At 40.1% G+C, this 27090-nt stretch overlaps 1 protein-coding gene across 1 annotated transcript in view; it reads right to left on the minus strand.

Moving 5' to 3' along the window:
- Nucleotides 1-27090, minus strand: part of LOC103099832 (mucin-16-like) — a 136364-nt gene that overhangs the window by 19760 nt on the left and 89514 nt on the right. Inside the window, exons 20-27 of the mRNA XM_056820961.1 lie at nt 25935-26107; nt 25183-25215; nt 13282-13953; nt 10526-10653; nt 10339-10406; nt 9059-9228; nt 8267-8305; nt 2570-2683 (exon numbers count right to left, since the gene is read on the minus strand). Coding sequence (XP_056676939.1) covers nt 2570-2683; nt 8267-8305; nt 9059-9228; nt 10339-10406; nt 10526-10653; nt 13282-13953; nt 25183-25215; nt 25935-26107 — 1397 coding nt within the window. The remainder of the gene's footprint in view (nt 1-2569; nt 2684-8266; nt 8306-9058; nt 9229-10338; nt 10407-10525; nt 10654-13281; nt 13954-25182; nt 25216-25934; nt 26108-27090) is intronic.

The raw sequence follows: 27090 nt of genomic DNA on the forward strand, positions 1-27090 counted from the left end.
GTCCAGGGAGAGCCACAGGGCTGCTGGTGGTGGTAAGAAGCAATGCTGAGCCCACTTGAGCATCTGGGCTCATGGAAGCCATGGAGGTATTTATTACCCATCATCTTGGCTGGGACAGTCTTAGTTGTATTTTCCATGGCCAGTGGGAAGTTTGAGGTCTTCTCTAAGTCTCTAGTTAAGATTTCATAAGCTAAAGTCACCTGTGGAGTTGAGCCAGTATTGGTACCTGACATGTTTGATACACTTCCCATATTAGCAGCTGAAGACCCAGGAGGTCCAGGCAAAGAAGGGGTCAGCAAAGCACCTGTGCTCTCTTCCATTGTGCCCAGTAGATTTTGGTTAGGAGTGATCTCAGGATGGAGAGAGACCCTGTCTGTGACCTTGCTGCTGAAGATGATACTTATGCTGTCAGTCCCAGGAACATTGGAGCTCTTGTCTTCAGCCTTGTAAGTAACCCCTGAAAATGTTACAGGAGATGAAGTGGAGAATTTGGATGGCAACATGGATATAGGATCAAGGCGATTCATGGTAAGATCTGTAGCTTCAGCTGAATTCGAAGACCATGGAACCACTGTTCTTGTACCAAGGAGAGCCCCAGAGATGCTGCTGATAGAGACAGCAGGTGCTGGTGTAGTCAACACCAAGGATGAGTCTGTCTCTTCTCCAATCCTGGTCCCTGTAGTACCTGAGGTGTGGGGTAGAGAGGTATAGACAGATGCCTTTGGGCTGGAGCCTTCCACTGGGCTTGATATGAGGTTAGCAGTGCCCTCAGAAGGATGAAAATTGCCAGGGATGAGTGTACTGATATCTGATTCTGTAGTGCTGCCTGTGGCCAAACTATTCTGTAAATGTCCACTTTCCCTGCTGCTAAATTCAGTCACTGGTGAACCCTCAGGAGGGGTGGGCTTCTTGGGCTCCAGAGTGAGAGGTTCAGCTGGGCTTATCCAGATTCCAAACATGGCAGTGCTTTTCCTACTCTCTAAAGGGGATGAGGGTACAATTCTGGAGTAACTGATCCCTTCACTTAAATTGGCCAGAGAAGTAGAGGCCATGTCAGGTTGAAAAGTTATTCCAGGACCTGTGAAGTAGTGCTCCCTGTGAGTGATACCAGGAGTGTCTAAATTCTCTGGGAAGGTCCTGGACACTGTTTTATCTTCTGTTGGTCCTTCTATAGACAACAATGGGGTGTTTGCATCTTCTCCAGATAATGTTGGAATGGTGCTGGTAGCAGTGGAAGTTAGGGAAGCTGAGCCTGGCTCTAGTGTGGTATGTCTCATTGATGAATCATGATTTGGTATGGTTTCTGTGGCACCTGTGGCTCTTGGAAGTGAAGATAGAGGCACAATGGAGGTGATTTCAGTTCCTGGGGCTGAGTTAGCAGTATTGAAAGAATCAACTGGAGTGGGCCATGGAGAAAGGGGGGTACTGGAACTCTCTCGAGGAGCTATTTCTGCCATAGGTGTGTCTGCAAGGGGTGTACAAAAAATTATTCCAGATAGGGTGATGTTTAAGGGACCACTGGAGCCATGTGGGTTCTACTGGAGTCATGGAGAGTGAGGGCTTTGCAATTGCCATGGTGACTCTAGAGGATATCTCACTTGGAGCTGAGGGTGAGATGGGAGAGGACACAGTTCTCCTGTGACCTGTTCCAGTGGGTGCAGTGAGAAGTGGGTCTTGAGTGGCTGTGGCTCTTGGAGTTGTCTCCATGACATGTATGTCTGTTTCAGTGTCTGAAATAGAATCTCTCCCAGTAGAGCCAGTCACAGGGATACTGGTGGAATCTGTTGGTTCTCTTCCCTAGTCAGATCCACTCACTTTCTTCAGAGTCCCTGAAGTCTCAGTAGAGAATTCTATGACCAAAGTAGTTAGTTAAAGTGTGCCTAAGGGTTGATGGAAGAAGTTTGGGGTTATTTGGACAGATATCCCCAGAGCCTGTGAGGAGTTTGTCCTTCCTGAGAAGAGCACCTTCTCCCTAACAAGCACTTTCAAAATAAAAAGGTCTGTGACAGATATTATGATCTACTTCTGCTCTAGGGTGCATGGCCACCATGAGAAAGTATTAAATAAGAAGAGACTGAAATCTACATATCATCATCTACATGGATCTCTCCGGTCATCTTGCCCTCAGATGAGATAGGGATCCTGGCTCAGACAAAATGCCTGTTAGATACCTGCTCAGGTTAAATGGAAAATGAAGCAGTAATCATTTGTTACTAATCAGGTACCCCATTCAGGGTTTTAGGTGCTGGGCATAGGAAAGCCTGTCCTTCAGTAGTGGACTTTTAGCATAGTAAATTATATGTATACACACTAACTAACACAAGAAATGGACAAAATCCTCCATGAGCTCTTCATTCAAAGGCTGGTATCATGGTATACATCTGGGCAGACAGTAATGGGACAGAGGAAGTTGCCAGGTCTTACAACCTAATCACAAACTCCCCCATCAGTGAGTATCCTGTACTCAGAATATGAAGATGAGTCCATATCATATCTCCAAGCTGTAAAACAAGGGCCCAGAGCAAGGATGAATACCAGTATAATAGAAAGAAAATTAATAATTTCTTACCAATGGCACCTACTGTGGATTCATAGGTCAGGAGGCCACTAGTCACTGATGTCATATCTCCTGGTGCTCCATAGTCTGGGATAAGGGTGACGGGTCCTACAGCAATCTCACTCTCTAGAGGAATAAATGAGGGCATATATCTCAGCCGCAGGAGTAGGGGGTACAAAGGACAATATGTTGTCCCTTTATATTCTGAAGGAAACTCCAAAATATGTACCTTCTTTATTTCATCCTTCATCTAGCAGAGAATCTCTCTAGTATTCCCATTCTCTCATTTTTTATAAACTCTCCAAATCTAATGACAGTTTTCCTACTTCCCCATCTGGGAAGGGGCCACTCTCAAGTAAAGCCCTACTCTAGAAACATAACTACTGCAATTTTTATGAATATATCCAAATGTCATGTTGTAATTTTTGATCTTTGGAAGAAAAATCTGGTATTCTTTCCTCATTTCCATGACTTTCATAAAGTCCCTGCTAAGAGCTCCTCTGATTCTTACGTGATCCTTCTAAATTTTAGTGCCCTGATTTTCTTAATTATCTCCAACTAATCTTATTTTAGATTGTGTATACATTGTTGTTGGCTTATTGTCTCTCCAATTAGACTGTATGCTTCTTAAGATTAAGGGTGCCTTTCTTCTTATCCCCTGTGCTCTTCAGAGTGTGGGGAATAAGAGCAGACACAATGAATGGTTATAAACTCACTGACTGACTGATATTGCCTAAGGAAATGTTCCCTATCTTGCTATAATTCTACAGGCTCCATATATGTTAGACTCAATACTAATCACCACAGAAGGGTCCTTATAGCTCAGGGACCAGCAGAATGTGCTACTATAGAGAGATGAAGGATCCTGAAAGGCATTCACTCACCCAACAGACCCAACAAGATCTTAAGTGTACCAAAAAAAGAAGCTCTAAGAGGGAAATGGGAGGGAAAGTGATTTCCCCTGAGATATTAAGGTATCCTCCATGGACACATCTGGCCCCCATCCTCCAGGGCTAAAGAGGAAGCCTGCTTCAAACATTCTTCCTTAGGAACAGGATAGAGCTAACAGGTACATGAGCAAAAAGAGAAGTTGTCTCTGCCCTAGCGCTGCTGCCTTCTGTACTGTGGGAGCTGGGCTCAGAGAAACTGATTTCCAACTTTCCTTTGTGCTAGCTGGAGTCAGGATGATAGCGAGAGTTGATGTTTCTCCTGAACTCCTCTGAGACTCTACAGTCAGACTGGCTAACCTGGAGTTCTCCAATGAGGAGGTAGCCCCAGGTGAGCCTGTGCTTGTGGAGGCTGCACAAAAGGTAAAGGGAGGAATGAGGCTTGGCCACATTGAGTTCCTTTTACCAAGGAGTGTTTCACCAATAAGGTGGCTTGTTTCCCCCTGTGATGAGGGCCTGGCAGTCCAGGAAAGTGAGCTTGATTCAGTCTCCATATCCACGCTATAGAGATAATGATGTTTGACAGCAGAAGGATCCTGGTCACCACAGGACTGATCCTCACTATTGGAGCAATGCTGGCTGCCAGGGTAGCTGTGTTCTGATTTTCAGACTCCTGGCCATCTGTCCCTGGTGCTCAAATAGTGACTTCAGAAAACATTTTGGAAACAATGGTACCTGAGCTGGTCTGTACTCCCATTGAGTTCTCAAGTCACTTAAATTATGCCTCCATTTTCTCAATTATAAAATGAGGATAATAATAGCATCTCCCTCCAGAGCCTGGTACATAGTTGATGCTTAATTTATCATTTCTTCTCTACTCCTAACCCATTTGAAACTTAAAATCTACTCATACTGTACCTTAGAAGATTTTATTTAAACTATTACCTTATTGTAACAATGGAGATATTTGGTCTAACATGAATCAGGAATGTATTGGGTACTTTTAAATTTACTCCACCCTACTCAGACAGTGCCTTAGGGGAAGATAATGTAAACTCCTGATTGAACAATGAAATTCCTTAACTCATACATTATAGTGAAGCTAAAACTTAAGCTAAGATTATTTTTAGATCTAATACAAAAAGGTTTTAAGTACCTGTAATGGTTAAATTGGTACCTAAAAAGGTCAAGTACCTTACAAAGGACAATCTAAACAAAGATGTGTGAAGGACTCAGAAAATTTAATCTAACCAGAGAAGGTGAAAAACAAAGAAGGGGAAAACTAAGAATGGGCAATCCTGGGAAAAGATGTCTACTGTGATTCATAGACATGAAAATTTAGGGGAGGTGACAAAAGAGAAAATTTCTTTAAAAGGAAGGGATAAAAAGACAATTGAATTCAGTTAAAATTGAATTCAGTTTGGAGAATAATTTCTTTTTGGAGTGGAAGAACCCAGCCTGGAGATGGTCTTGTGGTGAGTAATAAAACTGACTTGCTCTCCCTTAGGCTCAGCCCTAGGCCTTTTTCTACTACTTGGCTCAGCCTAAGCCAATGCAGTATTCATTCTCTCTCTCTCCCTCCCTCTCTCTCCTGAGAGAGAGAGAGAGAGAGAGAGAGAGAGAGAGAGAGAGAGAGAGAGAGGGAGAGAGAGAGAGAGAGAGAGAGAGAGAGGGGGGAGAGAGAGATCTCTATCTCTCACTTTCTCCCCTTAATTCCTTCTCCCTTTATCAATTAAAAACTCAATAAATCCCAGCTGACTTGGGGGTTTTCACATTTGGGATTTTCCCATGGCGACCACTTATTTTAGATTTTAAGTCAAAACACTAAAAATTATCCTTATAACCTTCTCCCCCTACCCTTACCAGCAATGCTTCTCAAATCTGAAAATTCAGTAACCAGAAAAGGAGACCCAGGATAGATAACACATTAAGTCATAAGTTGAAAGGTAAATATATTTTTCATATAATGATGATAAAATGGAACACTTTCAAATGTGCAAAGTACTTTACAAATTTTTTCTCTTGTAAAAAATCAATCAACAGACACTTATTAAGAAGCTATGCTAAGCTAGGCATGGTTCTTGGTATTGAAAACTTGGAGACAAAAATAAAACATACCCTGCCTTCGAGAAGCTTACAATCTACCAAGAGAGTTTATACAATGAGTCCTCATGGACTTAGAAATTTGTCTTAGGAAAGGACAAGAACACAGACTTCACCTGTTTAAATTATAAAATCGTTTCTTTAGATTATTATATCAAATCCCTTACCTTCAGCCTAAGCCTGGATACTAAATATAAGTTCTTAAGCAGAAGACTGGAAAATGCTAGGCAATTGGGATTAAATGATTTGTCCAGTGTCACACAGCTTGCAAATGTCTGAGCTCAGATTTCAATGTAAGATCATCGATTCTCCAGGTCTGGATCTCTTCCACTGAACCAGGCAGCTGACCCAGTCTCTTTAGCTTTTAAGCTCTCCACTAATGCTAACTCCCTCGAGACAGAGAACTGATGAATTCTGAGTACAGACTAAAGCAGATATTTTAATTTTCTTTATTTTGGTTGTTTTTTCTCCTCACAACATGGTTAATGTTGAAATGTTTTGCATGACTTCATATGGATAATGGCTATTATATCTTTTGACTTCTCAATGGGGGAGGGAGGTAAAGGTTTTTTTTTTTTAAATGTTTGCCTAGGTTAATTCCTTCAATTTATTTCTTACCTTTATTTTTAAAGCTGTAATTTCTAATATGATATTAAACAATAGTGATAAAGGGCGTCCTTCATTCACCCCTAATTTTATTGTAGAAGGCTTCTAAGTTATCCCCATTGCAGTTGACACTTGGCTAATGTTTTAAGATACTACTTGGCATTTTAAGGAATTATCATTCATTCCTACTGTTTCTCTTTTTTATTTAACAAGAATATGTGTTGAATCTTTTCAAGGTTTCTTTTTCATCATCTAATGAGATAATCATATATTTTGTATTGATTTCATTATTGATCTAGTCAATTATGCTGATGGTTTTCCTTATATTAAACCAGGCTTGCATTCCTAGTATTAATCCCACCTGGTCGTGGTGAATGATCTTAGTGATATGTTACTGGAGTCTCTTTGTTAGTATTTTATTTAAGATTTTATATCAATATTCATTAAGGAAATGGATCTATAATTTTCTTTGATTTTCCCTTCCTGCATTGGGTATCAGGCACTAAATTTGTGTCATAAGAAGCATTTGGTAACACTCCTTCTTGGACAATTTTGCCAAAAACTTTATATACCATTGGGACTAATTGCCCTTCAAAGATCTGAGAGAATTCCCTTGTGAACCCATATGGCCTTGAGCAGTTCTCTTGGGGAATTCTTTGACAATTCTTTGGTCAATTTATTTTTTCTGAAATAGGATCACATAAATATACTATTTCTTCCTTTGTTAATCTGGGAAATTTATATTTTTGTAAATATTTAGACATTTCCACTAGATTATCAGTTTTTTTCTTATATAATTGGGTAAATCATCTGCTAATGATGCTTTAATTTCGTCTTCATTGAGGATGGAAGTCATCCTTTATACTTTTGATACTGGTAATCTGATTTTCTTCTTACTTTTTCAATCAAACTAACCAATGCTCGATGATATATAGAACAGATAGATTTTTTTTTTCATGAAACCAACTCTTTGTTCATTAGTTTAGTAGCACTCACACTTTCAATTTTGTCTCTTTTAGTTAGGATTTCCTATTTTGACTTTAGTTAGAGATTTCTGATTAGTTGTTCTTCTATTTTTTTTGGTTCAATGCACAATTTTAGATCTGCCTTTTCTCTATCTTGTTAATGTAAGGCATTCACATTTAACACTCAACCCCGTTCTCCAGGGTCATTGGATGTTATTCTTCCTCCTACAGTATATAATTCTGCTAATATGGCCCTCTCCCTTTCCCTGGTATGGGAAACTTCCTCTCCCATGGCTATGTCTTTGCACTCTTTGCACTAGCTATCTTCTCTACCAGGAATGCCATCCTTCCTCACCTCCAACTCAGAGGACCTAGCCCCCACCCCAACCCCCTCTTTTGTCAACATTCAGCACTAGCACCTCCTTTCATGATTCCCTATACTCTTCCTCCCTAACTACCTTGTTAATTCTAATTTCTTCTTAGTTTTTATTCAACATGTATTCATCTCTGTAGTTATTGACACCATTGATAAAATACCAGGACATTGTGAGGAGAAATCATTTCATTCTTTGTCATATATGACACCTGGGACTGGGTCTCTCCTGCCCTCTCCATTTCCTACTTCATGTCCTTGGATGAGAAATTAGGTGTAAAAACAGAAGAGAAGTTAGGCATTAGGCATTTCCTAACTGTACTGCCAGAGGTAAATGATGACTGAGTAAGAGACATGATTTGAAAGAGTGTAGTTAATGAAGGAGCAGAGAATAAAAACATTATTAATGAAAACCAGTGGCCAACATTCATGAATGAAGGATATGGGTGAGAAGCCCAAGACACTGGAATGCTGGGAGATACCTTCTATATACCAGGCTATAAAGGAGATAGACAGCCTGATTTTTAAATTCCATGGGCTGAATTTTTTTTTCCACTGAAGAATTTAGATATGTTTTAATTGCAAATAAAAACATAGGCCAATGAGGAAATAATGTCTCAACATTAGCCATATTTAATAAGATATCAAATTCTGAAATCCTAAAACTAATTTTTATTCCTGTGCCCTGCACTGCTCCCATCGAAAAGGGTGAAAAATATCTTTCCTGATATTGTCCCCCAAAAAAACCCAGAAAATAAAGAAATTGAAAACTCACTCTTTGTGGATATGATGCCTGGTTGCTTATGGTGATACCCTGTAGTGGGGAATGGTAATAAAAAAAGAACAAAGAAATTCAGAGGGAACAAGTGTTGGAGAGAAGGTAAGGGCAGGAAAGAAAAATGCAAGGAACAGTAGTTGAAAGAAGGGAAGAAGAAAGAAGAACAGGATAGAAAAAAGATAATACGTCAGAAAAGTTATAAAGATAAGAGTGTGGGAAAGATAGAGAATAGAGAAAACAAAAAAGAAAGAGAATATAGAGGGAAAGAACAAAGAAGAAATATAGAAAGTGATAGGTGAGGAGAGACACAGAGTGGGACAGGGGAGAGAGAGAGAGACAGAGACAGAGACAGAGACAGAGACAGAGACAGAGACAGAGAGACACAGAGAGACACAGAGACAGAAACAGAGACAGAGAGAGAACACATAAACCTTTGAGTACGGTATCTCTCTGTGGGAAAAAGGTTAATGGTGGAATGGAGAGGAGATGTTTGGGGGACCATAGGGATGGGGAAATGGTGCTTCAACATTCAAGAGGAAGGGATTTATGGCATACTTCTTGGTTCAAGGAGCATAAGAACAAACCAGCCTCTTCTGATCTTTATAAGTGAGCTCCCTAGGTCTTCCTAGTTTGGCACCACTTTGTGGGCCAGTGCCCAGGAGTGTCATAGTGAAACCAAGTAAAATAGGAGGCTCAAAAGGAGAGAAGAATTTGGGGCAGATGGGTTGTATTCTGGAACAGGCACCACCCAGAGAAAGAGAAGTACATTTCCCAAATCAAGATATTTACCATCCACAAAGAGGCTGTCCCTCTCTATAAGCACATGTTTTAGCCTTCTTCTTTGAATCTGTTCATTTAGCTCCCAGTAAACCTTCTCTTTGTTCAGGACAGAGTTGGAGGAATCTTCCTGAAAAGTACACAGGACACCCACTCCTGTTGCTGTCCCATTCTTCAGAGACCTGGAAATTGATGTTTCAGACAGGAGGTGTCAAAAACATACAAGAGGTGTCAAACATAGCCCTTCCTGAGGGTCATAGGAACCAGATTAAAGTGTCAGTCCTGATTAAAGTGTAATTCCAATCTGATTTTAATGTGTTAGTTTACTAATTTAAAAGGTAATATATAAATATGTATGGTTTTCAGAGTCAAAATGCAGGCCTTAGGGACCCTGATGTATAATTTAATGACCTCCTTTTGAGGTTGACACCATTGGTTTCGTTTCTGAAATTTAGTTATTCAGAGGACACTCTAGAGAGAAGTCAACAACTTTGAACAAATGTTTAAAGAGGATTGTAAATTTAGAGTTGACAAGGACATTAGAAACCCCAAATTCAGCCCCTTTCTTTTATAGAGGAATGAAATCGAGGCTAAGGCAGGTTATGTGATTTGCACAAGGTCACAAAGTGGTATGTGTCTAAGAGAGAATTTGAACTGTGTTCTTCCTGAATCCATGCTTAGCACTTTATTCACCAAACTGGAGTTGGCAGTGCTCTGTATATTTACTTATTTTTATGTTTACAAGTATGTATGGGGTCTGATTATCTTCAGTAGTTTCCTTAGAGTAGTAGAAAGAACTTGGACTTAAAGTCAAAGGGCCTGTGTTCAAATTTGGAATTGGACAATTATCTTTGACATTATAAAAGTTATTGAACTATCCTTGGTTCTTCATTTTTCATCTGTAAATGAAGGGAATGGTCTAGATGACCTCTACTGCCCCTTCCAACTTTTAAAATATAATCCTCCAATTCTAGAGAAAATCAATGCTGATATGTGTTTGAATCAATCAATTTCTACCCACTCACTTGGTGCCTGCCATGTTATTCCTTCTCACATGGAGTTTTAAATTTGGAAGACTTATGTGGAAAGAAGTTTTTCTTCACCACATAAAGGATAGGAGGATGCCTGGAATGTTTCTAATGGCTTGCTGGTTGGGGAATTTTATCCATTACATCGTGGGAAAGAAGGAATTGCTATTGGGAAGGAGAAGCAGCAGCAGCCTGGACAAAATCTAAGTCAAATGGGAAAGCGTGGTCTTTGCTATTTGAGTGGACATCTTGCAGGATTCTCACCTCAGCAAGTTCACACTGCATGCAGAATAGTGAGAGCCAAGGTTGCTCATTCCAAATAAGAACTTCAGCTGAAAACAAAAGGGGAGAAAGGAACTTCTGAGAACCTGACTAGACCAAGCCTGGATAATCAGGGCTAAGGAAGGCAGCATGGGGGAGAGAAGGTAGGGGAAGGGGAATGGAGTCTCACCAGAACTTGCAGGACATTCTCAGCAGCCTTAAATGTGTTGGAGCCCCTTTCACCCATGTCTGGTGTATAAAACATGTTGGTGATGGTAAAGTTGAGGGTGAATGTCTTGGAGTAGGAGCTCCCTGCTGCTGTACAGAAGGAAAGATATCACATTGTCTGAGCCTTACAAATGTTATTCAAATGAGAGGAAATGCTTTGTAAACCTTCAAGTTCTATCTAAATGTCAGTTATGATGACCATTATCATCATCATGACTCCAGGGGGCACTGTTCTAGTCCTTCCTCAGTTGGAAACTCAGCAGAATGAACCCACTAATGAAAACCTGAACACATCTCTAGCCATACACACCATTTCTGGAAGTATTAAAATTGTGCCTTTGTAGTCAGAATACCTGGGTTGAAATCATGGCCATGCCACGTCCTATGTTTTTGCCTTAGTTTTCTCACAAGTAAAATTAGGAGGTTGAATCCAGTTTCAAAGTTAAGAACTGATTACATGACAAAAATTGCTGGGAATAATGCAAATTAGTCTGGCAGAAATTAGGGATGGCCCAATGTCTTGTATGACATGACAAAGTAAACTCCAAATGGGTACATGAGTTAGATACAAAAGGTGATATAAAACAAACGAGAGTGATGAGGAAAATTGTATCTTTCATGGTAATGGACGAGGGGACAGTTTATGATCACATGAGGGAAAGATAGGAGAGCAAGATAAAAATGGACACTGTTGTTAACTTATGACAAAATAGTTTTTCCCCAAAAACAAAACCAATGTAGGCAAAATGAGGAGGGATTCGGGTAATTGGAGGGAAAAATCTTTGCTTCAAATTCTTTTGATGAGAGACTCATTTCCAATATCCAATGAATCAGATTTATGAGAGTAACGGTAAAGGACATAGCCAAAGTTGGTGGAGAAGATAGAGATTCCTCATCTAATCTCTACCAAATTCCTCTCCAAAACCCAACATAATGCCTTCAAAATGAATTCTGGAGAAGTATAACACAGAGAAAAGACAAAGAAGTCATTTTCTAGCAGAAACCCACTTTGAAGATCAGCAGGACAGATGATGTGTACAGGGGTCGAGGTGGAAGTAGACAACAATGCACCAGGGCATGTCCCATTAAGCTAGCAGCCTTCTCCATCATTAAGTGTTCATTTTCTTCCCAGTGTAATCCTAAATACTGAGGATACGGATAAAATTTTTAAAAAAACATTTGCTGCCCTTGGAGAGGTCACAGAAGGCACCCGCTGAAGTGGAAAGAGCCTTAGCCATTTAATGTGAAGCACTAGGGCTGAACTCTCTTTTAGCCCCTGAAGTAGAGCATAACAGATTAGAAAAGACAATGACTCTGGAATCAGAGGTCCTGGGTTCAAATATCACTTCTGATGCTTTCTACATTTGTGGCCTGGGACATCTTATATAACTTCTCTGGGCCTCAGGTTTCCCAAATGCAAAATGAAGGGGTTCAGCTAAGTGGCCTTTTAGGTACCCTTCCAGTCCTATCCAATCATGCTGACACAAACATTTTAAGTTTTCTGGGCCTCAGTTCCCACCTCTGTAAAACAAGAGGCTATACGTAATCCCAGACACTTCTAAGGTTCCTTCCAACTAATTATATGAAAGGTCATAGCATTGGGAAACTCACTCCACATTCTGCAATTCCTATTCTCAAGGCTGGGCATAGAAAGGCATCAGAGGCACAGAGGAGTTCCTACCTGTAGTGCTAGAGGAAGGTGATGGAGTCAGAGATGGTGCTAAAAAAATGGGGGAACAGACAGAAAAACCACAGCAAACTATGAATGAAAACTCTTGACCACACGCATACAGGAATACTACAGGGAAGGGTACAGTCTATGGGATATAGAGGTGATGTGGTTGTCACATGATCTCTTCAGATCAGCCACTGAATCATCTGGTCAGAGGGGGAGGGAAATCCATCCTGACCTCTGGGGGGAGCTGTTCATTTTTGCATCGTCAGCCCCTCAGTCTTGCACTAGGCAGACTTATCATGAAAGCTTGGGTCGTCTAGCCATCTACTACTTTGCAACTCTGGGCCCATTATTGAGTCCACCATTCCACTGGCATAGAACTTCCTCTTCCCACACCATGTCTGCTTAAAGAGTATTCACTGTAGTCCAGTAGAAAGAATTTTAGACAAAAGTCAGAAGACCTACAACTTGAATCCTGGCTTGAACACCTTCTGAGTCTTTTTGGTAGGACCTCCAAATGGGTCTCTCTTAGTACTACCCTACTAATCTTGTAGGACTTATATGTGTTAGCTGTATACTAGGCATGCTAAATGTTAGCTATTATTCATCTGCCCAGGGCAGGTATGAATGAGTTGATAACTCTAGCCCTGGGCATGTTCTCAATCCTATCTACAAAGTACCAGGAGGTGTTTTGTCCACAACTGCCAAATGGGTGTGTAGTCACAATTCCAAACAAAGGCTTATCTTCTCCATCCTGCAAAAGCTCCATCCTTATTATCTGTCTTTCCTGATCAATCTTCCCCATATGGGTAGAAAATATCAGATCTAAGATTTGAACCCAGGTCCTCTGACATGAATGCCTGCTCTTACTACTGCATCACACACCCTTCATGAGTCATTAAGGGAAAAAGGACAAGGTTGACCTCCTCCTTGGACATGTCAGACTCAGAAACCATAACTGTGGTGACTGTTTTACTCTCTATTTTTCACTAAAATATAACCCCATGTTCCAGCAGGGAAGATAATGAAGGAACTATTCTTACCAGTGTGTGCAATAGTGGTCATGGTGGTCTGGGTGGATACTTTATCTGTGGGAATGAGTGGGACAGCTGAGCTGGTGGGCAAATCACTTGTGGACAGAACCACAGCCTCAGCTCCTCTGCTGATGTCCATTGTGGTTGGAGTCTTGGTCAGGGCCAGCCATACCCTTGTAGTAGCCATGGCTGTGGTCTCTGAAGCAGATGTGTCCAGAGAGGTCTTTGGCTTTCGTTCTTCTCTACTGACACGGCAAAGAGTTGTGGCTGATTGTAGGCTGATTGTAGAGCACATTGTAGACTGTGCTGGGGGCACATTGGTGCAGGGAAAGACTGTGGTTGATGTTGTCGTGTCAAGACTAGTGAGGTGTGAAGGGACACCTATGGGGCTCCCTCCTCCTGTCCCAGCCCCAAGTGGGGTACAGATTTCCGCAATGAGCGTAGTTTCAGATGGGCTGGTCGCCACTCCAGACCAGGCAAATGGTGCTACCATGAGCTCTGGCAAGGCAGAGGAAGCAGGCACAGTGATTTTTTCCAAGTCGATAGCACAGGCAGTGGTCGGGGCTGCTGTTGTTGCCAGAACAGAGTGTGTTATTACTGCAGGGCTGGAAATTGTAATGATTATGGTCTGTGATTCTCCAGCTGTGGTCATCATTCTGCCCTCGCTTGCTCTACTGGGCCCTGTGATCAGAAGGGTGGATAAGTGAGTTACAGCATGTTTTGGACTATGGCCCATTTTCCATTAGCCTCGCAATGAAAGGTTTCATCCTTGCCTTCTGTACTTCAGGAATGAGGGCGGAATCAGTCCAATTTACTCTTAATTGATATATCCTTCTAAGGAAGAAGTCTTATTTTGCTTGTGACTTTCCTCCCCAACTAGACCCTCCCTTCTATCATTTTGAAGTCTCTCCATCTCTTTTGTCTATCTCCCCCCATTTCCCTGCTGTGTTGAATGCAAGTGCAAAATTCTGTGCAGGAGGAGCAAAAGAAGTTATATATGTGACTATGTATTTAACTGTCCTTTGTCCATTCATATAAGAATGACTTTCATGTGAGGTCTGCTCCTCCAGCTCCTTCCTCCATATTTGTATATTCTTCTTCAAGAGTACTCCAACTATTAGTTTTTTAAACCCTTACATTCCATCTAGGAGTCAATACTGCTTATTGCCTCCAAAGCAGAAGAGTGGTAAGGGCTAGGCAATGGGGGTTAAGTGACTTGCCCAGGGTCACACAGCTGGGAAGTGACTGAGGCCAGATTGGAAACTAGTACCTCCCTTCTCTAGGCCTGACTCTCTGAGCCACCCAGCTGCCCCCAAGAGTACTCCAATTATGAGAAATTCTAAGTTCTACCTACTTATTCCCTATTTAATCACCAACATATTCCTTTTCCCCCCTCCCTTTTCTCAAGCAACAGGAAAGTGGAAGGGTTTAAACAGTTATAAAGTTGTTAAATTTTCATGGGGGAGAAAAGAATCCTTCAAAACCCTAATTCTTTGAAGGCTCAATGAAGTTTAATGCATATTGTATGCAAAAGGAATACAAAGAAACTGGATTTAGCATTCAAGGCCCAATGTAATTCAATTTAGTTCAATACACATTAATTAAGACATTGTGCTAAACTTCAGAAAGTCTGAATCTAATCTACCTTATCTCATATAACTCTCTTCCATATACTTTCTGATAACTGGATTCCTATTCACACTTCATAACTATCCAGATTTTTCTTGTCTCTGTGTCTTTGCTCACACTATTTTCTATTCATGGAATGACTCATTTCCACCCTCCACTATGAAATGATTATGTTCAACCCATTTTTGAAAATCTCTGTTTTAATGCCATCTCCTCTGTGAAGTCATTCTTGCTGTTTTCTCAACAATTTGGAATTGATTCCAGAGATTAATTTAAATGCAAATTCTATCAGATACTCAAAGAAAAAACAATGCCAATATTACATGAGCAATATCAAAAATAAGTAATCCTATTAAAATTATTGCTATTACATAGTCTTCATACCTACACCAGGGAAAGACAAAGGAATGAAAAGAAAATTTAAGACTACCCTATCCCTAATGAATACAAATGCAACATTATTGAGTGAAACATTACCAAAAGAAAACAACATACATTCAAATGTTTCAAAGAGTTTCCAGGGGGGACTTCCGGGTAATCATGGCTGCAATCTAGACTCCACACGCTTCCTCTCCCCGGCACTGAACGAAATAGACTACATCAAAAGAGCATAAAATCACCTTTGGAGGAACAGAAGGACTCCCCAGTACCCCACAGAGACAAAGGTACGTGGGGCGTGAACATTTCCACACTAAAATAAGAAGGAAAATCTTGCACAGAAAAGTGAACTGAGTCGCCCTTCCCCCACCCCACCTCCCCCACTAAACCAGAGTGAGCTACCTGAGCGCTCACCGGGACAGCGAGTGAGTGGGGAGCATCTCTGTCTGGGGGGTCACTCCAGGGTCCTTGGGATCTGGGGACTGCCAGGAAAAAACGTCTCAGGGAGCTTTCACTGGAGAATCCAGCGGAACTGTTCTTGGGGCGGGCTGCGCATAACAACGTGGACCACGCGCTGATTATCTGGGCGGAGCTGAATACCTGGGCTCGGAGGCAGGGAAGAACTAGTCTGAAGCAACCTAAATTCACAGAAAAACCGCTCATATAACCCAGGCCCCAGACCAAAAAGTAAAGGGGAATAAAACCACCAAAGGGATGGTGCACATGGCCCAAAATCAAGCCTCCTGGAAGAAAGGGAAAAAAGTGACTATTGAAAACTTTTATGGTGGAAGTACCCAAGTAAAAGAGGAGAATGAGGAAGAAATCCAAAAAAATTCAGAACACGCCTCCCAAAATGGAAACTATCAACAAGCTCTGGAAGATCTCAAACTGGAACTTATCCAAAAGATGGAAACCTGGAAAGAAAAATGGGAGAAAGAGATCAGCTGTCTGACAGATAAGAATGCTCAATTGGAAAAAGAACTCGAAGCATCCAATAGAAGGGCAGACAAGGCTGAAAAGCAAAACCAGTCCCTAATGACCAGAATTAAGCACCTCGAAGAAAGTGAGATGATAAAACAGCAAGAATCAATAAAGCAAACCCAAATAATTAATGAATTGGAAGAAAACATAAAATATCTCACTGAGAAGGTCACAGACCTGGAAAACAGAGGAAGACGAGAAAATCTCCGTATTATCGGTCTCCCAGAAAAACCAGAGGTAAACAACAAATTGGATATTATTCTACAGGAGATTATAAAAGAAAATTGCCCCCATGTTCTGGAGCAAGTGGGCAAAATAGAAATAGAAAGGATTCGTAGAACACCTTCTATACTAAATCCCCAAAAGACAACGCCTAGGAATGTAATTGCCAAATTCAAGAGCTTCCAAGTAAAGGAGAAAATCCTACAAGAAGCCAAGAAGAAGAGCTTCAGATATAAAGGGGCTCCCATAAGTATCACACACGACTTAGCGGCTAACACACTAAGAGACCGCAAAGCATGGAACACGATATTTAGAAAGGCAAGAGAGCTGGGTCTCCAACCAAGAATCAACTACCCAGCAAAACTGACTATATACTTCCAGGGGAAAGTATGGGCATTCAACAAAATAGAAGATTTCCAAGCATTTGCTAAGAAAAGACCAGAGCTCTGTGGAAAGTTCGATATCCAAGCACAGAAAGCAAGAGAAACATGAAAAGGTAAATATGAAAGAAAGGGAAAAGGAGATAAATCTTATCTTTCTCTTTAAGTCAAACTCTCTTCTATAAGGACTACATTTACATCTAATTATATATATTAATAAGTGGGGAAAATGTTTTGTGTAACTCTCATAAATTGTATCATCGTAAGAGTAGTTAGAAGAAAAATGCATAGGGAAAGATTGGGGCATTAAGAAGATTTGGGGAAAGTTGGGGCAAAGAAAGGAAAAGGGAGGGTGGAACCACGATAATACTAAGATTAACTTCAAGAAATAGGGGGGGGGAATCAATAGAATAATCTTTCCCATATAAAGATACACATGGGAAGGGGAGGGGAAGAACTCTCATATGAGAAGGAGAGCAAGAGAGCGTAAAGTGGAAATACTTAAACCTTACTCTCAGTGAAATCAAATCTGAGAGGGAAGAACATCTAGATCAAGTGGGATCCTGAATTCTATCTTATCCATTAGGGCAAGAAAGAAAGGAAAATCAAGGAGGGGGAGGGGGGAGGGAGTATAAAAAGGGAGGGAAGGAGAGGGGGGAGGGGAAGGGAGCATAAAAAGGGAGGGGCTAGAAAGGGAAGCATCTCAAGGGAGGGGACTAGGAGGACTGACACTTTCTCACTGGTTCAAAAGAAGAAAGCTAAAGAAGAAAGGTCAGAACTAGGGGAAGATATCAAAATGCCAGCGAATCCACAAATAACAATCATAATTTTGAATGTGAATGGGATGAACTCACCCATAAAACGCAGACAAATAGCAGATTGGATTAGAACCCAAAACCCTACCATATGTTGTCTTCAAGAAACACATATGAGACGGGTTGACACTCACAAAGTTAGAATTAAAGGTTGGAGTAAGACCTTTTGGGCCTCAACCGATAGAAAGAAGGCAGGAGTTGCAATCATGATATCTGACAAAGCCAAAGTACAAATAGACCTGATCAAAAGGGATAGGGAAGGTAAATATATTCTGCTAAAAGGAAGTATAGACAATGAGGAAATATCACTAATCAACATGTATGCACAAAATGGTATAGCATCCAAATTTTTAATAGAGAAACTAGGAGAATTGAAGGAGGAAATAGAAAGTAAAACCATATTAGTGGGAGACTTGAACCAACCACTATCAAATTTAGATAAATCAAACCAAAAAATAAATAAGAAAGAGGTAAAAGAGGTGAATGAAATCTTAGAAAAATTAGAATTAATAGACATATGGAGAAAAATAAATAGGGACAAAAAAGAATACACCTTCTTTTCAGCACCAGATGGCACATTCACAAAAATAGATCATACACTAGGTCATAGAAACATGGCACTCAAATGCAGAAAAGCAGAAATATTAACTGCAGCCTTTTCAGATCACAAGGCAATTAAAATATTGATCGGCAAGGGTACATGGAGACCCAAATCAAAAATTAATTGGAAATTAAATAACATGATACTCCAAAATCGGATAGTTAGAGAAGAAATCATAGAAACAATTAACAATTTCGTTGAAGAAAATGACAACGGCGAAACATCCTTTCAAACCTTATGGGATGCAGCCAAGGCAGTACTTAGAGGAAAATTCATATCCCTGAGTGCATATATTAACAAATTAGGGAGGACAGAGATCAAGGAATTGGAAATGCAAATCAAAAAACTTGAGAAAGAACAAATTAAAACCCCCCAGAAGAAAACAAAAGTAAAGATCCTAAAAATTAAGGGAGAAATTAATAAAATAGAAAGTGACAGAACTATTGAGCTAATAAACAAGACTAGAAGCTGGTACTTTGAAAAAACAGACAAAATAGACAAAGTACTGGTTAATTTAATTAAAAAAAGGAAAGAAGAAAGGCAAATTAATAGCATCAAGGATGAAAAGGGGGATCTCACCTCCAATGAAGAGAAAATTAAGGCAATCATTAAAAACTACTTTGCCCAACTATATGGCAATAAATATACCAACCTAGGTGATATGGATGAATATTTACAAAGATATAAATTACCTAGACTAACAGAAGAAGAAATAGTTTTCTTAAATAATCCCATATCAGAAAAAGAAATCCAACAGGCCATCACAGAACTTCCTAAGAAAAAATCCCCAGGGCCTGATGGATTCACCAGCGAATTCTATCAAACATTCAGAGAACAGTTAATCCCAATACTATACAAACTATTTGACATAATAAGCAAAGAGGGAGTCCTACCAAACTCCTTTTATGACACAAGCATGGTACTGATTCCAAAACCAGGCAGGCCAAAAATAGAGAAAGAAAACTATAGACCAATCTCCCTAATGAATATAGATGCAAAAATCTTAAATAGGATACTAGCAAAAAGACTCCAGCAAGTGATTAGAAGGGTCATCCACCATGATCAAGTAGGATTTATACAATGGATGCAGGGCTGGTTCAACATTAGGGAAACTATCCACATAATTGACCACATCAACAAGCAAACCAACAAGAACCACATGATTATCTCAATAGATGCAGAAAAAGCATTTGATAAAATACAACACCAATTCCTACTAAAAACACTAGAAAGCATAGGAATAGAAGGGTCATTCCTAAAAATAATAAACAGTATATATCTAAAACCATCAACAAATATCATCTGCAATGGGGATAAACTAGATTCATTCCCATTAAGATCAGGAGTGAAACAAGGATAGCCATTATCACCTCTATTATTTGACATTGTATTAGAAACACTAGCAGTAGCAATTAGAGAAGAAAAAGAAATTGAAGGCATCAAAATAGGCAAGGAGGAGACCAAATTATCACTCTTTGCAGATGACATGATGGTCTACTTAAAGAATCCTAGAGACTCAACCAAAAAGCTAATTGAAATAATCAACAACTTTAGCAAAGTTGCAGGATACAAAATAAACCCACATAAGTCATCAGCATTTCTATATAATTCCAACACAGCTCAGCAGCAAGAACTAGAAAGAGAAATCCCATTCAAAATTACCTTAGACAAAATAAAATACTTAGGAATCTATCTCCCGAGACAAACACAGGATCTATATGAACACAACTACAAAACAATTTCCACACAACTAAAACTAGACTTGAACAATTGGAAGAACATTAACTGCTCATGGGTAGGACGAGCCAATATAATAAAAATGACCATCCTACCCAAACTCATCTATCTATTTAGTGCCATACCCATGGAACTTCCAAAAATTTTTTTTGCTGATTTAGAAAAAAACATAACAAAGTTCATTTGGAAGAACAAAAGATCAAGGATATCCAGGGAATTAATGAAAAAATAATACAAAGGAAGGGTGTCTTGCAGTCCCAGATCTCAGACTATATTACAAAGCAGCGGTCGTCAAAACAATTTGGTACTGGCTAAGAGACAGAAAGGAGGATCAGTGGAATAGACTGGGGGCAAGCAACCTCAGCAAGACAGTATATGACAAACCCAAAGATCCAAGCTTTTGGGACAAAAATCCACTATTTCATAAAAACTGTTGGGAAAATTGGAGGACAGTATGGGAAAGATTAGGCTTAGATCAACACCTCACACCCTACACCAAGATAAATTCAAAATGGATGAATGACTTGAACATAAAGAAGGAAACTATAAGAAAATTAGGCGAACACAGAATAGTATACATGTCAGACCTTTGGGAAGGGAAAGACTTCAAAACCAAGCAAGAATTAGAAAGAGTTACAAAATGCAAAATAAATAATCTGGATTACATCAAATTAAAAAGTTTTTGTACAAACAAAACCATTGTAACCAAAATCAGAAGGGTAGCAACAAATTGGGAAACAATCTTCATAAAAACCTCTGACAAAGGTTTAATTACTAAAATTTATAAAGAACTAAGTCAATTGTACAAAAAATGAAGCCATTCTCCAATTGACAAATGGGCAAGGGACATGAACAGGCAATTCTCAGCCAAAGAAATCAAAACTATTAATAAGCACATGAAAAAGTGCTCTACATCTCTTATAATCAGAGAGATGCAAATCAAAACAACTCTGAGGTATCATCTCACACCTAACAGATTGGCTAACATGACAGCTATGGAAAGTAATGAATGCTGGAGGGGATGTGGCAAAGTGGGGACATTAATTCATTGCTGGTGGAGTTGTGAATTGATCCAACCATTCTGGAGGGCAATTTGGAACTATGTCCAAAGGGCGATAAAAGAATATCTACCCTTTGACCCAGCCATAGCACTGCTGGGCTTGTACCCCAAAGAGATAATGGACAAAAAGACTTGTACAAAAATATTCATAGCTGCGCTCTTTGTGGTGGCCAAAAATTGGAAAATGAGGGGATGCCCTTCAATTGGGGAATGGCTGAACAAATTGTGGTATATGTTGGTGATGGAATACTATTGTGCTAAAAGGCATAATAAAGTGGAGGAATTCCATGTGAACTGGAACAACCTCCAGGAAGTGATGCAGAGCGAAAGGAGCAGAACCAGGAAAACATTATACACAGAGACTGATACATTGTGGTACAATCGAAGGTGATGGACTTCTCCATTAGTATCAATGCAATTTCCCTGAACAATCTGCAGGGATCTAATAAAAAAAAATACTACCCACAAGCAGAGGATAAACTGTGGGAGTAAAAACACCACTGAAAAGCAACTGCTTGACTACAGGGATGGAGGAGATGAGACTGAGGAGAGACTCTAAATGAACACTATAATGCAAACTCCAACAACAGGGAAATGGGTTCAAGTCAAGAATACATGTGATAACCAGTGGAATCATGCGTCGGCTATGGGAGAGGGAAAGGCGGGGGGGGGGGGTGGGGAAGGGAGGGGAGGAAAAGAAAATGATCTTTGTTTCCAGTGAATAGTGTATGAAAACGACCAAATAAAATAATATTTAAAAAAAAAAGTTTCTAGGGGGGCAGCTGGGTGGCTCAGTGAATTCAGAGTTAGGCCTAGAAATAGGAGGTCCTACATTCAAATCTGGCCTCAGACACTTCCCAGCTGTGTGACCCTAGGCAAGTCACTTGACCCCCATTGCTTAGCCCTTACCACTCTTCTGCCTTGAAGTCAACATTGACTCCAAGGCAGAAGATGAGGGTTTTAAAAAAATAAAAAATTTAAAAAAGAGTTTCCACTGATACTGGAATATATTAAGTCTAGGAATGGGAGGTTGGTTCAAGAAAACTATAAAACTATAAAAATAATACCACAGATTAACAACAAAAATAAAAATCTTACAACAATATATGCAGTAAACACTTTCACAGAAAATGGCAAATAATTAACAAACATGTAATATCCTAAGGAGGAATAGATGTTTCCTTGATATGGTAAAGAGTATTTAGCTAAGACCAAGAACCAACAATATATATAGAGAGGAGAAACTTTAAAGGTCTGTCCAATGAAATTAGGGGTAAAATAAGGACATCTATTACCACCATTAATGTTAGAAATAATTCCAGAAATGCTTGCAAGACACAGTTCACACCATGTCTGGCATATAGTAGGTACTTGATTAATGTTTGTTGATTTATTTTTTGATTGATGAAACCAAGGTCAGAGTGAAGAACCAGCTCCTATGCCCTTCCCTGACACCCTGGCCCCTAGACTCCCTTCAGGCAAGTCACCAAACCCTGTATTCCCCTTCCCTGACCCCCTAGAGCACCTGTAGTCAAGTTACTGAAGAACCAGTGACTATACCCTGGAATGTGCTAGGAACTGATAAGGACCCCAGCCCCAGGAGTTCCTGTTCACTCCCCCTAGCCCAGGAATTCCTCTGCACTCTCTCTACCACAAAAGTGTATAATAAGCCTGCAAGTCCCAGACTTGGGGCCAGCCATTTTTAGTGTTGAGCCCCAAGCTGCAGTTTCGTTAATAAAACTCCCTTCTGTGTGTTATGTTGTTGGTTATCATTTAATGTAAACCTCAAGATTTCCCAGACTTATGAATGTTAGGGGTTTCCCCCATTGGGGAATCTTCTACTTTAAAAAATTCCCTAGAAGATAGTGAGAATTCTACTTGAATGTGAGGGCTCCTTGCCTTGGGAATATCCCTACTCCACCCTACTTAGGACTGCTTTAGGACAGAGAGCTCCTTGAGAACAATGAAAACTACTTTGATACATGCTTATGGAAGGGACAGGAAGTTCATTGAGTCATGACTGTTTTAGAATTGATACAATGGGATACTAAGTACCTGTAAAGGTGGGGCAACTTGTAAACTACTTAAACCTAAAAGGGTGATAACTTATTCAGAGGTTGTTTCTAATGAAATTTGTCGACACAGCAGCATTTTTTTCCTGACTTACTAAAGAGATTAAAACTACTCAGCTGTGAATTCAAAATGGGCGGTCCTTTAGAAACATCTACAGTGATTGGTAGATGTAAGGACTTAGGGGAGGTGGCATAGGAGATTTTGCCCGTAAAAATAAGAGCTCAGAGAAGAGCTGGATCTGATTCTGAGGGAGCTCATTTTGAGAAGACTCATTCTGAGGATCTCGATTTCTGACTCTCATTCTGAAGGAGAGCTCCTTGAGGAGCTCCTCTGAGGGGCTCTGTCCCTCTGCGGTAGGAGCTCTGGAGGCTCTTGGGAGAGGCCCTTTGAAACAATCTCTAGCTGGAAGACTCTTTGAGGAAGGACGCTGGCCTGGTGTCATTAGAATTCCTTACTTAGACAGATCTTATGGTGAGTTATAAAAAACTGACTCATTTCTCTTTTAAGACTCAGGTCTAGGCCATATTGGCTTGAGGCTCTTCATACTTATTCCTTTCTTACTCTCTCTCTCTTTCTTTGATTACTCATTCTATTGTTAATTAAAATCTCTATAAAACCCAATTGACTTGGGTATTTGAATAATTGGGAATATTTCCCTGGCGACCACCTTATATTTGGTTTTAAACCCAAGACACTGTAGTGAAACATATTTCTGTGGTCAAATTTACTCACCCTCTCTTATATCTATCACAATTTATATCTTCCACTATTTTAATCACTATAGTTTAAGACCTCAACCATTTCAAATCTCACATTAATATTTGGAATCATAACTGGGTACTTCAAGAGGAGCCCTGGATCAATCTGCTAATTTCATGGCTCTCCCAACAGAACATTTGGGGTACAGGAGTCATGACTGGGAATGTACGCTTGAGTTTCCAGGACACTTATAATCAAGAAACAGCAAATGAACACTAAGGTAATTATTAAATCTGCCATTTGTCCAGGCTGGACTAACATGGGATACAGTCCTTCTGACAGACTTTGAAGAACTTGAAAAATTCTAATTTCAATTGACAAATATTTAGTAGCTTTTGGTTCTGTGCTAGACAGTGTACTGGGCCCTCAACATACAAAAAAAATAAAAGAAATGAAAATGAGGTCTTGCCCTCAAGGATCTTACATTCTATGAGAAGACAGAGCACCTAAGAGGAAAAATATACACATGGTTATTCTAACATCTAAGAAGGACCAGGGAAAGCTCGCTGTAAGAGGTGCCACATGAACTGGGTCTTGAAGGAAGCTGAGGATTCTACAAGGCAGAGGAGGAGGGGAAGTGGGAATGTTTTTCAGGAATTTTGGAAATGCCATGCAAAGACACCAACTTAGAAGATAGAATGTCAAATTTAGGGAAAACAAGGAGGATGATGTATCTGTATTCTGGCTTTGTAGAAATATGCAAGAAAAAGCAATTACCCCATGCAATGGTGGAAAAGGGAATACCCAGAGGTGGTTTTTAGATACTCTAGCCCAAGAATTCACTCTCAGCAGCAGCCTGCCTGGCCTTCCTGCTCTGCCAGTCAGTAGACTACTACCCCTCCCTTTCCTCTCTCTATCTATCCAGTGCTCTTATCTAATGGAAATGAAATATTTGAGGAATACAAGTAGAGACCCAGATGGTTCCTACTGTTGGTTTGGAGAATGATGATGGAACAAGAGAGGTGATTGGAGAAAATGTGGTTACTGAAGTAACTGAGAATAAAATCATCATGAATTAAAGTCATCCATCATGAAGGAAATTGAAGGGTAGGGAAAACTGCTAGGTTCTCTGAGGTACTGTAGAAATAAATCTCTTTTGCTTGTTAGCCTGAATTTTGTACTCAGTCCTGAGCCATGAATATAGAAGGAAGAGAGAAAGTTTCTTCCCTGACTAATTTCATTCCCTTGTTCTTTTTCCCTCCTCCCCAAAGTCCAAGGTGAAATGGGTGATTGTTTTCCTTCTATTTAGGGAGAAATAAAAAAATGAATACTTACTGCTTATGGTCCCAGAATGTTTATCATTATAACCTGTGGAGAAAAGAGACAGACAGACAGACAGACAGACAGACAGAGACAGAGAGAGAAATAGGAGAAGCAATTGATGAGGAGTTTGGGGGAGCACTGGGGCATCACTAGGAGTAGACGGTGCCTAGACTCAGCACCAGGTCTCACTTCATGGTCTCTCTATTTTAGTTTAGTCTTATCCTACATTTCAAGTCATTAAAACTGACAGGAAGAGTAGAAACTACAGAAATCAAATTGTCTCTGTAGAGGGGTGATGATCTTTACCCTATTTTGTATCACATACTCCTTGGGAAGTCTGGCAAAGACTATGGATCCTTTCTCAGAATCACATTCCAAATATATAAAACAAAAATGATACAAAGGAAACCCATTCTATATTAAGATTATCTAATTGTTTTTAAATAACTTCATGGACTGGCAGGGATGAGGTGCAATGGATAGAAAGCCATGACTGGAGATGAGAGGTCTTAGGTTCAAACCTGGTTTGATACTTCCCAGTGGTGTGACTTTAGGCAAATCACATAACCCCAGTTGCCTAGCACTTACTGCTCTTCTGCTTTAAAATGAAATCCAAGACAGAAGGTAATTGTTTAAATGAGTCCCTGGAACCCAGGTTGTGAATTTCTACATCACAGAAAGGGTAAATTTGGCCAATTGACCATTTCTTGAGAAGGGAAGGAGTCAGGGAAATAGAAATGCATGTCTAAAATGAGGCTGCTCACCAATGAGGAAGAGGCTGTCGCTGTTCAGGGTGTAGGGGCCGAGCCTGATGATGCCATAGGTCTGGTTGCTCAGCTCCAAGTAAACCTTCACGTGGTACAGGACAGGCCTGCTGGGGTCTTTATAATGGGCACACACAACATCCACTCCAGTGGCTTCCCCATCCTTCACAGGCCTAGGGAAAGACATTGATAGGGAGCCTGAAAACTCCTGGGAAGGATGCTTTTAGACAAGATCGAGTTAGTTACCCCAAGAATGGGTTATCAGTGCTTCCAGTAAACTCTTTTCTTTCCATAACTGTATGTTCTATGTACTAATGCTGTTTCCTTGGGAGAGTCAGTATTGTAATGTTCCAACATTGTTTTGGAACAGAGTAAGAGGAAAAGAGATTCTTCATGTCTGGGAAAAGACCAAGTAGGTCTTGGGGAAGTGCAGAGAATTAGGCAGTGTTTTATAATACTTTAAAGATAATAAAGGAAATGGCACAGTAGATGGTATGCTGGAATCTGGAATACTGAGGTTCTTCTTGTATGGTTTAGTGGGCAGAGTTGGACTTGGAATCAAGAGGTCTGTGTTTAAATCCATCTCACTAGATTCATTAGTGATGGTTCCACAAATATTTAATCTCTAGTCTTTAAAACCGGGATAAAATTAGAATCTGCCTCACAGGGTGGTTGTTTAGGAAGAAATGAGATCATATGTGCATGCTTTGCAGACTTTAAAGCATTTTATATGATCTCCCAAAAGCTTTAATACCTTCAAATCACACTAAGACTTTGGGGATGCCTTGCATGAATGCCTTATTAATTGATTTGGGACTTACCCAGTCACCTAATGAAGTAAGGAATCAAAGTGTCTATTTTTATAGATGAGGAAATAAGCTCAGAGAAGTAAATGGCCTGCCCAATAGAATTAATAGCTACTATTAGGGTGGGATTTCAACCCAAATCTCCCCTGACTCCAAGTCAAGACCTTACTCCACTTTATAAGAATGTTTACCAAAAATACCAGAAGAGGAAATGAATTTGAATTTCTAAAATCAGGGCTTTAATTCTTGTTTCTGTCATATCTTTGGGCCTTCAGTTTTGTTTCCCTTAAGATGAAGAAGTTGAACTTGAGTTTCTGTCCAGCTCTATTGTATCTTTCATTTATAAAAGA

This window comes from Monodelphis domestica, chromosome 3 (genome assembly GCF_027887165.1).
Source record: "Monodelphis domestica isolate mMonDom1 chromosome 3, mMonDom1.pri, whole genome shotgun sequence".
Lineage (NCBI taxonomy): Eukaryota > Metazoa > Chordata > Mammalia > Didelphimorphia > Didelphidae > Monodelphis > Monodelphis domestica.